This window comes from Maniola jurtina, chromosome 4 (assembly GCF_905333055.1).
Source record: "Maniola jurtina chromosome 4, ilManJurt1.1, whole genome shotgun sequence".
Lineage (NCBI taxonomy): Eukaryota > Metazoa > Arthropoda > Insecta > Lepidoptera > Nymphalidae > Maniola > Maniola jurtina.
The window spans coordinates 11,990,449-12,005,959 of NC_060032.1; the positions used below are offsets into that span (position 1 = coordinate 11,990,449).

The window sequence follows — 15,511 nt, forward strand, 5'->3', positions numbered from 1 at the left end:
ATTGGAAGAAAAATGGCCACTAGGCACAATGTTTTACTATTCATTTTGTACCTAAATAAAGTCCTACGGATTGTATAAGTACCTAAGTACTTAATCACGACTATAATAATGTAGGAAATAACATGCTGTGTTTTATCAAAATATAAAAATATCTTTATTAGATTTCTGGTATTACGAATACTAAGTGATTTCTGTCATGCATAACAGTTCTCGGCTGATTTTATAATTTTTTGTGCAGATTATTTTTATCTCTATAAAATTTGAAAAGCATCACAAACATAAATACCGTAGAGTCTCCTAACTTCAACTTATATGCCTAACATCGGCTAAAATTTAAAAAATTCAATATTTTTTTTCCTTTTATGGAAACACTAATTGTAGTGATTTGGGAAGTATACATATTTAATCATGGCACCATTGCAATGTCATTTGTCAAAATATTGATGGCCATTTTGTCACAATCGTGAGTATCTTCGGATCACGCACACGCTTCTTTTTTACCGACCCCGAAAATTTGTGTCATTACTCAATACTGCTTGGAGGTAAGTTTTTTAAATCTTTACTACAGTTTACTCATATAATCTATTACCAAAATTAAAAAAATCATTCAGATATGTTCGTTAACTACAGAAATATTAGGGCAGACAATGTTAGGATACAATCTGTAATGTGATGTTTTTCTAACTTCGTCTGCCCTTAGGGTCGTCAAAATTAAAATAAGAACTTTTTTTTTGTACTATACTTATATGAAAAAGTCTGGTCTGTATTTTTTCTTACTCTATACCCTCTATTCCTATTTAAAACTGTTATGTATCTGAATAAGTACCAAAACGTAGATATATTGTATAAATAACTATATATTTCCTACATAACAAAATGTAAAGTAAGTTGATAAAAGAGTTGATTTCTGGCGCATTTAAGGTGTTTTAAATTAATGTTTGATAATAAAAGGTTTCTTTAAATATAAAGTTACTAGGTTTTTCCTGTGGCGCTGCCTGCATGAATGTTGTTTTTTTTATTGATTCTGCATGAACCATGGCTTTTTCACGATGAAAAGTAGCCTGTGTATTAAGTCAGGGTATAATTTATTTCCATTTCTAATTTCAGCCAAATAGGATAAACAGTTGAGACTTGTGATGTAGGAGAACTCCTGAAGGAGGATATTTTATCCTGAAATCCACGGTTTCCGCGGGATTTATGATAAACCAAAGTTCACGCGAGCGAAGCCGCGGGCAAAACCTAGAAATTTTATAAGAAAAAACTTTTATTAACAGACATGCGCCAACTAAAAGTGCTAGAAATGAATATTTGAAGAAAATTAACAATTACAAAATATACCACTATAAATTTATATTTGCAATAGTCGATTACCTATTTTAATTTTATTTACAGGTAATCCAAAAACTCTAGACATGAATCGAGAATTCGTAAAAAAGAAAAAACGATCATATACAGTTGCTTACAGCCTGGACATGTTGGATTTAGCATTAGAATGCCTAAGAAAAAGACAGTTTTACGATTACTACGATTAAAGTGTTTAATTCATTCATCATATTTCATTTTTATTTACGATACCTTTGTGCCACCCCTGAATTTAAGAACGATTTTGGACAAAGTACGCCCTAACTTCGTCTACCTAAATAAAAGTATAAAATATATAAAATTAAAAGGCATTAAGATAGTGTATTTGGACTTTTGAATAATTTTATATTATTTATATTTTTTTGATAAAATTGGCATTATGTTTAAAATAAATTTCCTATGCATAGATGAAGTTTGGAATTTCACCTTAACTTCGTCTATTTTTTTAACGGTCATTAGCTTGCCTAAACTGTAAACAGTAGGTACACTTTCATACACACATAAAAAGAACTATTACCATTGGACGATGTTTGTCAGACTTATCAGATTTTTTTACATCCGATTGGCGGAAAATTTGAAAAAACGGTCAAAAGCAGACGAAGTTAGGGAACTCTACGGTACTTAGTAGGTAAGTACATGCTATAATCATAAAATCAACTTACTCAAAATAATTGTTGCTGCATGTAAAAGAAAAACAAAGCATGTTAATTTTTAACAAAATTTGATACGATAGCAATAAGTACTAAGAGTTAGAGCACGTTTCTTCTGAAGCGGAGCAGAGCAGAGACTTGCGGAATAGACCAATCAGGTCTCCACCACTCATCTTCAGTAAAAATGCAACCTTATACGGATTAAAAATGACTGATCTACTCGTATTACCATAAAATAAGGGTACCACTGAAGCAAAGCTCAGAGGAGACGTCAGGGGATTACGACCAATCACATTATTGAGAGATGACGTGATAGAATTATCCCATCATCTGCAAATAGCCTGATTGGTCTATTGCACACGTCTTGCTGTACTTTGCCTCAGAGAAAACACCCGAGGATCACCCATTTAGTACGTACGTGTGCGTGTTGTGCGTACGAGTGTGTTTCTAACACGCGTGCAAACGTTGGTAGGTACTTCGTTACTGCGTTTGTGTGTATTCGCGCACACACGTCTTCGAACAAAAAAGTCTCTCTAGTTCAACGGTTGAACTAATCAGTTGAACTAATGGGAACGAGCACTTAGAACAACGTGAGACTCATCCGCACACTTAAACCCTATCCAACATTATGTAGGCATGCACGATTAGAGCCACGTGCCTACTAAAATGGGTGGAGTTTTTATTAGAAAGGTTATTCATACCTGTTGATGCCATCGATGCAAGTGGCTCCGTTTCTGCACGGGTTTGAGTAGCATTCGTTGACATTGATCTCGCAGTTTCTTCCCGAAGTGCCCGGTTTACATCGACACTGGTAACCATCGATCAGATCTTCGCAATGTCCTGCGAAAGCCAGATTTATCGATTAAACTTATCAAACTTTCTATCATCACACTTTGCAACCATCTAATCACAGTCCTTTATAAAAAAAAACAAAGGTTTCAAGGGGGATGTTCCCGATGTCTTAATTTTACCGTTGTTTATATGCAACTTCTAGCCCATATACCAATTTTCAATCTTCTAGGACTTCAAGAAGTACCCCAGAGGTTTTGATAATTATTATCAATGAGTCCATCACGAAATTGACGTTGTTCACCATCATCATTATCATCATCATGAACGACCCATCATCGGCTCACTACAAAGCACGGGTCTAATTTTAGAGTGAGAAGGTTTTTGGCCATAGTTTACCAAGCTGGTCAAATGTGGCTGCTCAAATTGCCAGACTTTCCACACTTTTGAAAACATTATGAAGAACACTCAGCTATGCAGGTTTCACCACGATGTTTTCTTTCGCGGTTAAAGCAAGGGATATTTAATTACGTCTTGGCGGGGGCACTGCCGTGCCCCTAGGTGTAACTGTTACGAACCTCCGAATTGACAGGGATTGGATTCGCACTCGTTGATCTGCGTTTGACAGACTCGGCCGGTGTAGCCAGGGTGACAGTTGCAAGTGAAGCTGTTGTCGCCATCGATGCATTCGCCTCGGTGGCACGGCGCCGACAGACAGTCGTTGATGTTGGTCTCACAGGACATTCCTGTGAATGCATCATTGAAATTTTTTATAAATACACTAGCTGATGCTCATGACTTTGTCCACATGGATTCAATTTTATCAAAATCCCGTGTTTTCTGGGATAAAAGTAACCTATATGTTACTCCAGGGTATAATCTATCTCGATTCCAAATCCATCCAGTATTTTTTGCGTTGAAAGAGTAACAAACATACACACATACACATACAAACTTTCGCCTTTATAATATTAGTGTGATTTTAACTTGTAATAAAATTTCAGCCACCCTTTTAGTTATCGAACTGAATCCAAGAATCCAAGACCATCTACTTGTCCCTATGATTGGAATTTATGTTGTTTGGGAAAAGCAAAATACGTATGAAAATATTAATGGATGCAATGGATTAAATGAAGCAAGATAAACGGGACATAGGTATCCGCAAGAAATATTATAATTCTTTACACCTTGACTTCTTATCAGATTTCAACAAAATGCCACAAAACCAAATAAACTTTCTGGAGAAGGTTAAACAATTGGTGTCCAAGCAAAACAAAGGATTTCTACGAGGTTCTTGGAAAACCTAATGCCACGCGGGTGAAATCACAAATTGTATTCATTAATGACTAACGAAACCAATAAGTTAACCAATTTATTTGTCATACTTTAGAGGAGTAAGAAATTATTAAACTCTTGTGAGGCAACGGTAACTTACCGGTATAACCCGGAGGACATTCGCAGGTGTAACCAGCGATGGAATCGTGACAAGTGCCTCCGTTTCGACAGGGACTCGATGCGCAGTCGTCGATGTTCACTTGGCATCGGGCGCCAGAGAATCTGTAAAAATAAGCGTTAAAATTTATCATGGAACCACAGAACCAATGGAATCAACGCGTAAAAAACTTTCAGACATGTGAAAAATTCAGTGGTGTAAAGATAGAAAATCCCAAGCAAGAGCAGCTAAAGAACCCTACTGAACTTTAACGTCAGTTGGTTCCAGAAGATTGAATTACTTTTGAAAGCGATTTTTAACTTAGACGTAGTGATTGTGCTGTTCATTTATGAGCGGCATCTCCAAATAGCATTTCATCGACACAGTCGTTAAACTGAAAATTTTCCATGTAGGAGAAATTAGAAGTTCGAATTACTTTAAGTGCCCAACGTTTTTCTTAAGCTTTTATTAGCTTTGCGTGGTTTTTCGTTGCCTCAAAAGGATAAAAGGAATCCTTATAGGATCACTTCGTTGTCTGTCTGTCTGTCAAGAAACCTAGAGGGTACTTCCTGTTGACCAACGCATGTAAGTAGTTATACATATGAAAACAGTTTACAAACTTACCCAATAACACAGGTGCATTTGAAGGCGTTGATCATATCGTGGCAAACACCACCGTTCAAGCAGGGATTGTTGGCGCATTCATCAATTTCCACTTCACACTGTGTCCCCGTGAAACCTGAAAACAAAATAATAATGAATTTCAATATGAGGAATCGTTTTTGTATATAACTCCATCGAATCTGCAATAATAGAAGAAGAAACATGGTTGAAATACAGAGAATATAATATAGTAAAATTGGGTTTTTGTCGCTTGGTATATCTTAATAAAACTATATTTGTATTATTTATGAACTCAGAATTTTTTCTCTTTCATTTCAAGGATACCTCCACTTTTTTGGATTGTGTGATTTTTTTTATATAAAACGCAGCCTATGCTACCCGAACTATAACAACGAATCAAAGGACACCTCATTAATCAAAATCGGCCCAGTAGTTTAATTAATCACTACGGTGGAACATGCACATACATACAAATTACAAACATAGACTGCTAAAATCATAACCCTTCCTTTTGGCTTCGCCGTAGTCGGTAATAAAATGACTGCAATGGAAATTAGTTTCGCAAGAAACCTAGATAATTTTCTTAAACCAAGATTGTGGTTAGCTAATGTAAACAAAACTAAATTAGCTGCACTAATAACTGTACATTATGAAATAGACATCTTAAATTTGTTTAGTCTGAAAGTGTAGTCGAAGCGGACGAAGTCAGGCGCATAAACTAGTAATATATAATGAAGAACCAACCACTAAATCTTGATCCAGCAAAAGTAAAACGAATGAACGTAATGGACGTTCCTTGCATAAAAGTTAAACAAATGAGAGATGTACCAACGAAGCATAATTAAAATGACAACGCTGAACAATCTGTGTCCTCGTAAACCGTAAACTGTATAAGCGATGCGCGCAACAATGTTAGTTTTCTCGGAAGGTACAAGTGGTATGTCAGCTGCTGCAGAATAAGGCTACACATGGGACCAACTTCCACTCCAACTTGTGGTAAAATTTAGTGAACAATAATCATACAAACTTCAAGTAAGCTTTTGAAATTACTGCGCGTTTGATTAGTCACAAAAACCTTAAATCAATTGTATGTATTAGAAATTGACGGCGATCACAACGAATCGAAACAAGTCAAAGTGATATAAGTAGATGAAGAACCAAGTCCACACACACACAGTCCCAAAAACAAGAACGAGAAGAAGAACTACAAGTAATTTTTTTGGATTCCTGTGTTTCTGAATACTCAAAGAAATCTTCAATCTGGTTCGGTAAATTCACCTAACTTGGACATTAACTAAAGTGGAAGGCCCTGAAGATTGCCAGTAAGTTAGATCCCTTACCGGCATCAAAAAGGCGGGGATGCCAACTTTCTCCAACCAGATGGTGACTAATTCAGACACGAGCCTGAAGTTTATTTCCATAAATAATGTCATGAACAATAACATTTATTCCTGTAGTTTATTAACGTTATCATGATTCCAGTCTGAATTAATATTTTTGTTGGGACGAAGTTGAGGCTGGAAATTGGTCCCGTATGTAGAACCTTATAGTCGCACTAGCTTAATTAGAATGTCGAAGTGAATGTAAAAGGGACGTTCGTCGAATCGGAATGGACTATGGCCATACTGACGAAGATGGGTATGTTTTCTGCCCCGTTTTAGTACATGTAAATTTAACGAACTCTGCCAATACAAGAACTTGCTTCAATCGAGTTCCTTTGCAAACAAGAGATCTCGGTATTGATTTTCAGTTCAGAGTAAAGGCTCTCTAAATTGACCTAGAATTTAAGAAACTATGTTATCTGAATTGGCTAAGGATTCTGCTAGGATATTTCAAATATAGGAATCTAACTACATTGCAACGTACCTATTTAGTTATTGCTTAGCTACTGTTCAATGGGATAGAAATACCGCAAAGCGAATTGTTGTTCAGCTTCAGGGATAAAAAGTAACCTATGTCCGTCTCCTATCTATATCAAATAGATGATGTCCAAGACATCATCCACATGGGTTAAGATTTTTTTAAATCTCGTGGGAACTCTTTGTTGTTCCGGGACAAAAAGTAGCTTAAGTCCTTTCCTGGGATGTAAGCTAACTCTCTACAAAATTTTGTCAAAGTCGGTTACATGGATGGACCGTGAAAATGTAACAAACAGATAGACACGCTTTCACCATTATAACATTCGTCTGGATATAGGACGAAGGAAATAGTTCAATAAAACGAAATAACATTACAATATCGAGTATTTCGTAATCCCAGTCGGATTACAAGGGAAACCTTTTACCCCATTATCCAGCCCATTATAGTTTAAACAACAATAAACAATTCAAATTCCAATTTTCAGAGCAATAAAATGTTATGCAAGCATTTGTATAGCTGACATGCCCTATTGAGCCTTTATCGTATCTACCAAAATGGTAGTTAGGGAGGGGAGGACACGCCCAATGCGCGAGCGCATATCGCGAGTTGACCCATGGGTTAAGACATAAGATATCCATGAAACAAGTTTTTTTTTTGCTAGAATAAAAATATTAGCAATGCTAATCATGTCTAATACTTCCTTTTCCCCTCGAATTAAGTGTAAAGCTTGTGCCAGGAGTGGGTACGACAATTATAGTGCAACGAGTGAGGTTTGAACCGCCGACCTTTCGGAATTCAGTCCGCTCCTCAACCGTTGAGCTATCGAGGCTCTAAAGGATAAAAAGCATTGTATGTATACACTATGTAACTCACACAACAAGAAAGGAACTCACAAATATTTCTGAATTTCTATCATATGATGAATAGAATAAAACAGAAAACTTTTCATTCAAATAAATTGTTACAAGGCGCTTTCGATCTGTCTGTCGATAGTGGTGTGTTTACTTTCTCGCTTGCACCATCCTGCATTTTTATGAATTTTAGCAAGGGTCAAGTACCATTGCTATTTTATCACATTATAATAAAAATAAATCTGCCACTTTCACATTGCGGTAATTTATAGAACTTGGCTTCGACACACGACCCTGTGTCTTGATTGTTGTAATTGGCTGAATAACTATTCTTGATACAACCGGAGCTAAGCCAATCAGAGGCGATTACGATCGTAACACTGAAGCAGAACTTTGGGAATGAATATACTCGTATATTTTTTCGCTGCCGTTTTTAAGTTGTACCACACGCAATCGTCACGATTTCGGATCACAAGCCGCAATAAGAATGTCCGGCGCGGGCGCAGCTAATGTAGGTTTATGCGCATATTTGAATGTATAAACTCTTTTTAATAAGTATATATAGAGTTGATTTTTAAACAGCTGCATTTCGAGGACTCATCATAAGTATCATCTTAAATTAAACTCTAATTCGTCCAAGATTTGATATGATGATGATATCATATCAAATCTTGGACGAATTAGAGTTTAATTTAATTTAAGGGTTCCGTTTTTTCTTTTGGGGTACGGAACCCTAAAAACACCGTGGGAGCTCTTTGATTTTCCGGACTAAAAATGAACCTAATCTCCAGGATATAAGCTATCTCTGTGACTTTTATCAAGACAGGTTCAGCTGTTGTACTGTGTAAAATGTAACAGACAGACAGACAGACTGACAGATAACTAGATAGATTTTCGCATTTTTAATATTTTTGTAAAGATGGGTATGGATGTAGACGGTGACTTTCTACGGTTATTTAAAAAAAATACTTTTATCGAGCCCTTGCCAACAAACAACTAACGGTCGCATCTCCCGACAAAAAGCCTCGAGTGCAAAGCCCCAAGGGTTATGTTTTATCCCTCATAAAAAAAAGTATACTGTCGTCATACCGAGCACGTTTGCCCTTATTAGTCCACTTGCCAGACCAGTCTGCGATCACTCATGCGTGAGATAAACGCTATCACCCGACCGCTTTATGTGCACCCGCGGTTTGCTAAGGACGGCCACAGACTAGAGACGGTTTATCATACTTTTAGGTAGTTTTCAGGGTTTCGTACCTCAAAAGGAAAACGGAACCCTTATAGGATCACTTTGTTGTCTGTCTGTCTGTCCGTCTGTCCGTCCGTCCGTCGTGTCTGTCAAGAAAACCTATAGGGTCCTTCCCGTTGACCTAGAGTCATGTGGCAGGTAGGTAGGTCTTATAGCACAAGTAACGGATTACGGAATAAATCCGAAAACTGTGAATTTGTTTTACATTACATAAAAAAAAATTAAAATGTCTTTCAATTTTTAAAGTACGATAACTTTACGAAGTGGGGTATCATTATGAAAGAGCTTTGCCTATATATTCTAGAACAGATTTTTATGCATAATAGTTTTTGATTTATCGTGCAATATGTCGGAAAAAATACCCGAATACAGAACCCTCAGTGCGCGAGTCTGACTCGCTACTACAGAGTTTCCATACGAGCTCTGGTCTGAAAAGAAGATCAAAAAGAAGAAGATCTATTTATTGGTATATATTTTTTGGTATGTGTCCTGCCTAACTTCGTCCTTTGATCAAAGTACCTTTTCAACTTGTCTGTACTATACAGCACTCGAACTTCGATCTTAACCAGACAATTTGAAAAGTTCCTCATCATATTCCACAGTAGATGAGGATTATGGGCTACGCAATTTTTCCGGTTTGTGTCACGAAGGGGACGGTTCCAATGAGTGGTTCCATCCGCATCATTGCGTTGCTGACATGTTTTGTGTACTTGACAGTGCGCTCAGGTTGATATGAGCATGTGGGTATACATTTCATAGCTTAGAGGTTAAATAAAAACAGAGTAATTTTTTGCACTGAGAGTTTGCTTGAGTATCTTGTAAAATAGATAGGAAATCTTTATTGCTCGTCCTTACTATGTCCAATATTATGTTAAGTTTTTAAACTTGCAAAGCATAATATTGTGTGTGAAGTCTGCCAATCCGCACTTGGACAGCGTACACTATGGCCAAACCCCTTCTCATTCTGAGAGGAGACTCGTGCTCTGTAGTGAGTCAGCGATCATGATGTATAAAAGTCTATAATAAACAATAAAGAGCCCTAGTTCCTAGACAATACCAGCTACCTTGGTCGAAGAATGTATGGAAGACATGCCAGTGAACCTAAGATACCTAACCCAATAAATATGCATAGAGCCACGAGCAATAACTAAATACTTCTTTTCTAATACCCCGTATGTCATTAATAAATCTTTAGTTAGGAGGACGTAAATGGTCCTTATTGCATTTTAATAAGGGCCATATTGACGTCCAATCATTTGCTTCCGTGTGCGCGGGAGCTCGCATCGTCATGGGAAATGACCGCCATGGTTGTGTATGGTGAAAAAATTGTTGTTTTAATTGAATTCATCTATTTCGCTGAGCATTTGCACGGTTTGTTAGCACTTAGTGGGTATGATCTAGAAGTAATGGTGACCAGGATGGTAAAATTGTGCAAAGAACTCTTAGCGTAATTTGAAAAAAACCTATGGTATTTTGCAATGGAGATGGAAAAAGCTATTCTCGGAGTTTCTCTTATCAAAAATGAGGAGATCCGTAGAAGAACCAGAGTGACCGACATGTATGGTTGCGAAGCTGAAATAGCAACCCCAAGGTGCTAGAATTGCGCAGCGTTGAAACACCCCCTACCAGGTAGACAAACGACATCAAACGGGTCGCAGGAAGCCGCTGGATTCAGGCGGCGCAAGACCGTGGTGTGTGGAAGTCCCTACAAGAAACCTCTATATCCAGCAGTGGCTATCTGCCAGTTGATAATGACAATGATGGTATTATATCAAACAATGAAGTAGAATTTGATGTGCAATGCATTGTACAATAGTAGTGAAACCCAGTTTAAATCTATTCTCAATGTAGAACAAAACGTTCACACAGCCCGAGCCATCCCTGCGGGCGATGCGTTGCGCCATCCATCTCTTTCCAGCTAATGATAATCATCGAGCTATCACGCTGTCAACCGAGGAGCAAATTGTAACATGGCAGCAGGGACTCTTGCATTACCGTTAGATTCTTTGCTCATTGATTTATTTACAAAGTAATGCTTGCAATGCAAATTTGTCCGGGAAAAATACTGAATTCCTGTAGTTGTTTTCTAATATCTATGCAATTGAATTGCGCCAATATTAAATGATTGCTCGTGAGGCTAATCACATCTGCCCCGAAAATGTCACTGATGCCACGAACAGTGGCATCAGTGACACTTTTCGTGAACTCACGAGCAGTGTATTAGAAAAAAAAGAATCAATACAATACAGGTATTGTGACTAATACTGATAGACAAAATTTCTAAACTGTGAAAAATGACGGGTGTAATCCCTTTCTTAATGTTCCCTGGGAAGAGTACCTGTCAATTTTGTTTAGATTAGAGATTATGTACAACAGAACTATTTATTTTTAAATCGAGTATTTTCTAGAGTAAGGTTAAGTTTGGTGCAACAGTAAACCAATATCGAGGGAAGCCAAGGAACTTATAAAAAAATAGGAATGATACTTACCAGGCATGCATACACATCGAAAGGTGCCAGGGTCGTCGAGGCATGATCCATCGTTTCTGCAGGGGTGGCTCTCGCACTCATTGACGTTGGTCTCGCAACGAGGCCCGGTGAAGCCAACAGAGCAGTTGCAAGCGAAAGAGCCAGGGGTGTTGACGCAGATGCCGTCGTGTTCGCACGGCGAGCCTGGAAAAGAATGAGAATTGTCAGCCCTATTTAAAATTTACTAACCCCGATTTTTCAGACAGGTTATGGTGACGTGGTACCATAACTATTTTAGTTATAAAAAACGACAGTAAACTAAAGATTCAATGAGCTTTGCCTCTATGAATATTAAATATGTGTGGATAGATATATAGGTACTTTTGGAAAAAATCAATACAAGTATGGCCAGTAATCCTATTCTAATAGACCCTTGAAATTTCTTAAAAAATAATGATAGATTAAAAGATTTTAGCATCTAATAGTCATAAGTATCATTCTTTAAAAATTGACTATTCATCTAACTACAATGAGATATTATCACTTCTCACGAAAGAGTCTATCAGATCCAATAAATTAATTACGACTATCATCTACAGTTTGAAAAATTCTCCCTAATTAGCTGTACTATTAGAGAATAGAGTGATAAACGAATTGTTCGGATTCTTATAATTTTAAATATTGGTTTCACAACCAGAATTTTGATACAAAAAGGCTATAGAAGTTTGAGATCAATTTAGATTTAAAATGAGTGTTTAATTAAATTAACTACCATTCATAATTATTTATCAAAGACACTAGAATGTGGTAGGCATCTCAGATGACTAAACTTTTTGTATCAGAACAAACAATATTTCGTTATCTATTAATTATTATCTAGGCAATATGTAGTTAATTTAAATACAATAGCGTGATTTGATTTTTTTTAATATTAATTTATCATATATCCTCTTTACTCTTATTTTTTCCTCGATTGTCTCCTCTTCCCATAGCTGGTCCTTTTTGCGAAAAATAGCAAACATAACATTCAAATCTAATCTAAATAAGCTAGCACTGTTCCACGACTGGGCAACCTTCTTCCAATTTTTCCACAACTCCTGATTCTGTGCTCTTAGGGCCACCCAACTGTTTTATCTAATTTATCAAGCCACCGTCGTCTCGGTCAGCCACACTGAAGTTGATGATAGCGGGCACACACGACCTGCCCAGTCTGCAAGACCAACGTTGGCTACTCGCGCTTTAGAACTTATAGCAGAACTCTTTACACGATCTGCTAGTTTTAGTCCAAGCATGGTGCGTTCATAGCTCTTTGGCAAACCTTGAGCTTAAACTTTTGGGCGTTCATCAGGGACCAAGTCTGAGTACCTTATGTTAGAGTGGGTAGAATGAACACTTCCGTGAGCCTTCAGACATGACAGTAAAATGAGGAAATCCATAAGTCGTCTGTAACAGCAAATGTAAACTTGTTATGCTTACATAATGCTAAGTCGATAACAGAGTTAAACGAAAATGATACAACATTAACTTAAAGAAGGTAATCTGATGGTAAAATAGGTAATCACTGTTACTAATCCATAGATAATAATATGTCATGTTCAATGTTCATATTACATAGCGTACAAAATGCGTGCTTGCTGATGAGTAAGATAGAAGACACAAAATGGACGAGAGTAGAAGAATGTGACCCAAATGCGATAATTGTAAGTCTTCACTGTAGAGGCGTATGTAACGTATCTTCTTCTTTTTTACATATAATATTATCGGATTACCTTGTTCACACTCGTCGATATCCTCAGAGCAGTCAAGGCCCTTGTAGCCAGAAGCACAGGAGCAAGTATAGGATCCGTTGATGGGACTAGTGTCACAGATCGCGTCGGCGTGGCACGGGTTCGAAGTGCAAGCGTCATCCAGATGGCAGAGTAGACCTAGGCAAAAGACGAGTAAATGTAGATTGATCACACTAATATTATAAAGGCGAAAGTTTGTGTGTGTGTGTGTGTGTGTGTGTTTGTTACTCCTTCACGCAAAAACTACTGGACGGTTTGGGCTGAAATTTAGAATGTAGATAGATTACATCCTGGATTAGCACATAGGCTACTTTTTATCCCGGAAAATCAAAGAGTTCCTACGGGATTTTAAAAAAACTACATCCACGCGAACGAAGTCGCGGGCATCAACTAGTAAATAATAAGTCGAAATAAAATGGGAAGTTTGGCGAAGTGCCGAACATATTGACTAAATCAAAAGTGGTACTGTTTCTTGTAAATCAATAGACGAACATACAGGTCAATAGTAAGTATCCAGCTCTACATTATGATTGAGACGAAACTATTAAGGTAAGAATATAAGATAATGTTGAAGAGTAAACTAGTATCTAATTATTCTTCAACAGCAAAGCGTAACTTTCAGAAGTTGTTGAAATAAGATTGGACTCACCAGTCTTCCCAGGCGTACACTTGCAGTAAAACGCCCCAACCCGATCTATACAGGTTGCGCCGTTGAAGCAAGCTGCGCCCGCGCAGTCGTCGATGTTCACAGAGCATTCTGGACCTGTCCATCCGTTAACGCAGATGCAAGAAAACCCGCCGACTGAGTTGGTACATGTCGCTCCGTTCTGGCATACTAGCGGCCTAAGACAAACATTTTTTATTATTATTTGGTACATTAGACCTGTGCTTATATTAAGATGAGAAAAAGATGCCGTTGTGTAAAGCATTCATTCTTCTAGAATAAAGGATCTTTATTCCATCTAGACTTCCTAAATAAAATATACTCCATACTATAACTAAGGCCGAAGCTTTCGTCAAGTTTCGAGTACGTTGCTACTTGCTAATGGTAAGTGCTGGCAGCGTGTCGGATAAGATGTACTGAACCTAACTATTCAACCTTGCCTTCCAGATACCCAAATCATAATGCTGAAGAAATTCAACTAAGTAGAACGGACATCGCTAAAATTTTCAGAATCTGATGCGGTATGACGAATACGCAGGAGTTATAAGAGAGCCACATCTTTGCCACTGTGGCGAGACAGTGGACGTATATGGTCACCATGGCCTTGCATGTGCCAAAAGTGCCGGTCGTATCTCTCGTCATGCTTCCCTGAACGGAGTCATACGTAGGTCTCTTGTCACAGCTAAAGTGCCTGCAGTATTAGAACCAAATGGTTTGGCACGTAGCGATGGCAAGAGACCAGACGGTATGACTCTGGTTCCGTGGAAGCAAGGAAGGTCGCTTGTATGGGATGCCACGTGTGTTGATACACTGGCGCTGTCTCACATACAGGTGACCTCCGTGGCGGCCGGAACGGCAGCCACTAAGGCAGAAAGGGCCAAGAGGCGCAAATATGAAAATATAGAAAATAATTTCATATTTGTGCCTTTTGGAATGGAGACCATGGTTTCGTGGGGCGAGGATGCCAGATCCTTTTTTAAGGACCTGTCATCTCGTCTTGTGGAGTCCACGGGTGACCGGAAATCTGGCAGTTACCTTGGTCAGCATATTAGTCTGGCCATTCAACGAGGTAACGCAGCCAGCGTTCTGGGCACCCTGCCTCGTTACAGTGATTTGGATGATATTTTTGTTTTATAATTTTTATATTTAAGTATTTTTAACATTTGTGAAAATCTGTATTATTACTTTCTGAATAAAGAGTTTAAAAGCGTCCGCAAAATCACGAGTATTTTTGATTGATCATCAAGTTACTTCTGATCTTTGAAGGTCTTGAATTCGTTCGGTATCAGATCATAATCAATATTGATAATAATCATAAGTCAACTTAATATTTATAATATTTTGAGGAGATACGTCTGAGTTTATGAAAAAATTTCAAGCAGTTAATTAAATAAAAGCTTTTTTAAAACTGTAGTAAGTGGTGAAGTAACACAAAAAGTTGACCAAAAAGTTATAATAAGCTTTGTTAAGAAGTATGTGCGAAATTTTAGAAGAAATGAGGGAAAGGCACCGCCGCACTCAGTGTTGAAATTCCTGAAGTTTTTCGAAAGTATTTAAATATCACTTATATTCCCTTATTAGCGTTCGTAAAATTTTCGCAAAAGTGTAATTCCGGTGAACATTTTTGTACTTTGACTAATCAAAAAATTCTGCAGATTTTTGAGAGCACTGAAAGGTAACTAAACTATCACAAGAGCATTTAACATTAAATTAAAAAAAAACCAGTAAGTTCACCATCACCATCCATGGCCAATTATCCACGCAACGTTTTCTAA

At 37.6% G+C, this 15,511-nt stretch overlaps 1 protein-coding gene and 1 long non-coding RNA gene across 5 annotated transcripts in view; one reads left to right on the top strand and one right to left on the bottom strand.

The window, feature by feature from the left end:
• The window catches only part of LOC123864416 (neurogenic locus Notch protein), a 184,776-nt gene that overhangs the window by 17,372 nt on the left and 151,893 nt on the right, over positions 1–15,511 (bottom strand). For 2 of the 4 annotated variants that reach the window (XM_045904814.1, XM_045904812.1), the window contains exons 6-13: positions 13,722–13,915; positions 13,055–13,210; positions 11,307–11,489; positions 4,858–4,972; positions 4,237–4,358; positions 3,380–3,547; positions 2,714–2,852; positions 2,025–2,039 (exon numbers count right to left, since the gene is read on the bottom strand). In XM_045904814.1, the coding sequence (XP_045760770.1) occupies positions 2,025–2,039; positions 2,714–2,852; positions 3,380–3,547; positions 4,237–4,358; positions 4,858–4,972; positions 11,307–11,489; positions 13,055–13,210; positions 13,722–13,915 (1,092 nt within the window). The remainder of the gene's footprint in view (positions 1–2,024; positions 2,040–2,713; positions 2,853–3,379; positions 3,548–4,236; positions 4,359–4,857; positions 4,973–11,306; positions 11,490–13,054; positions 13,211–13,721; positions 13,916–15,511) is intronic. The other 2 variants (XM_045904815.1, XM_045904813.1) reach the window with 1 other exon arrangement.
• On the top strand, positions 289–1,467 carry LOC123864430. Its single transcript, XR_006795777.1, has 2 exons — positions 289–542; positions 1,393–1,467. It is a non-coding gene; the product is annotated as an uncharacterized LOC123864430 (long non-coding RNA).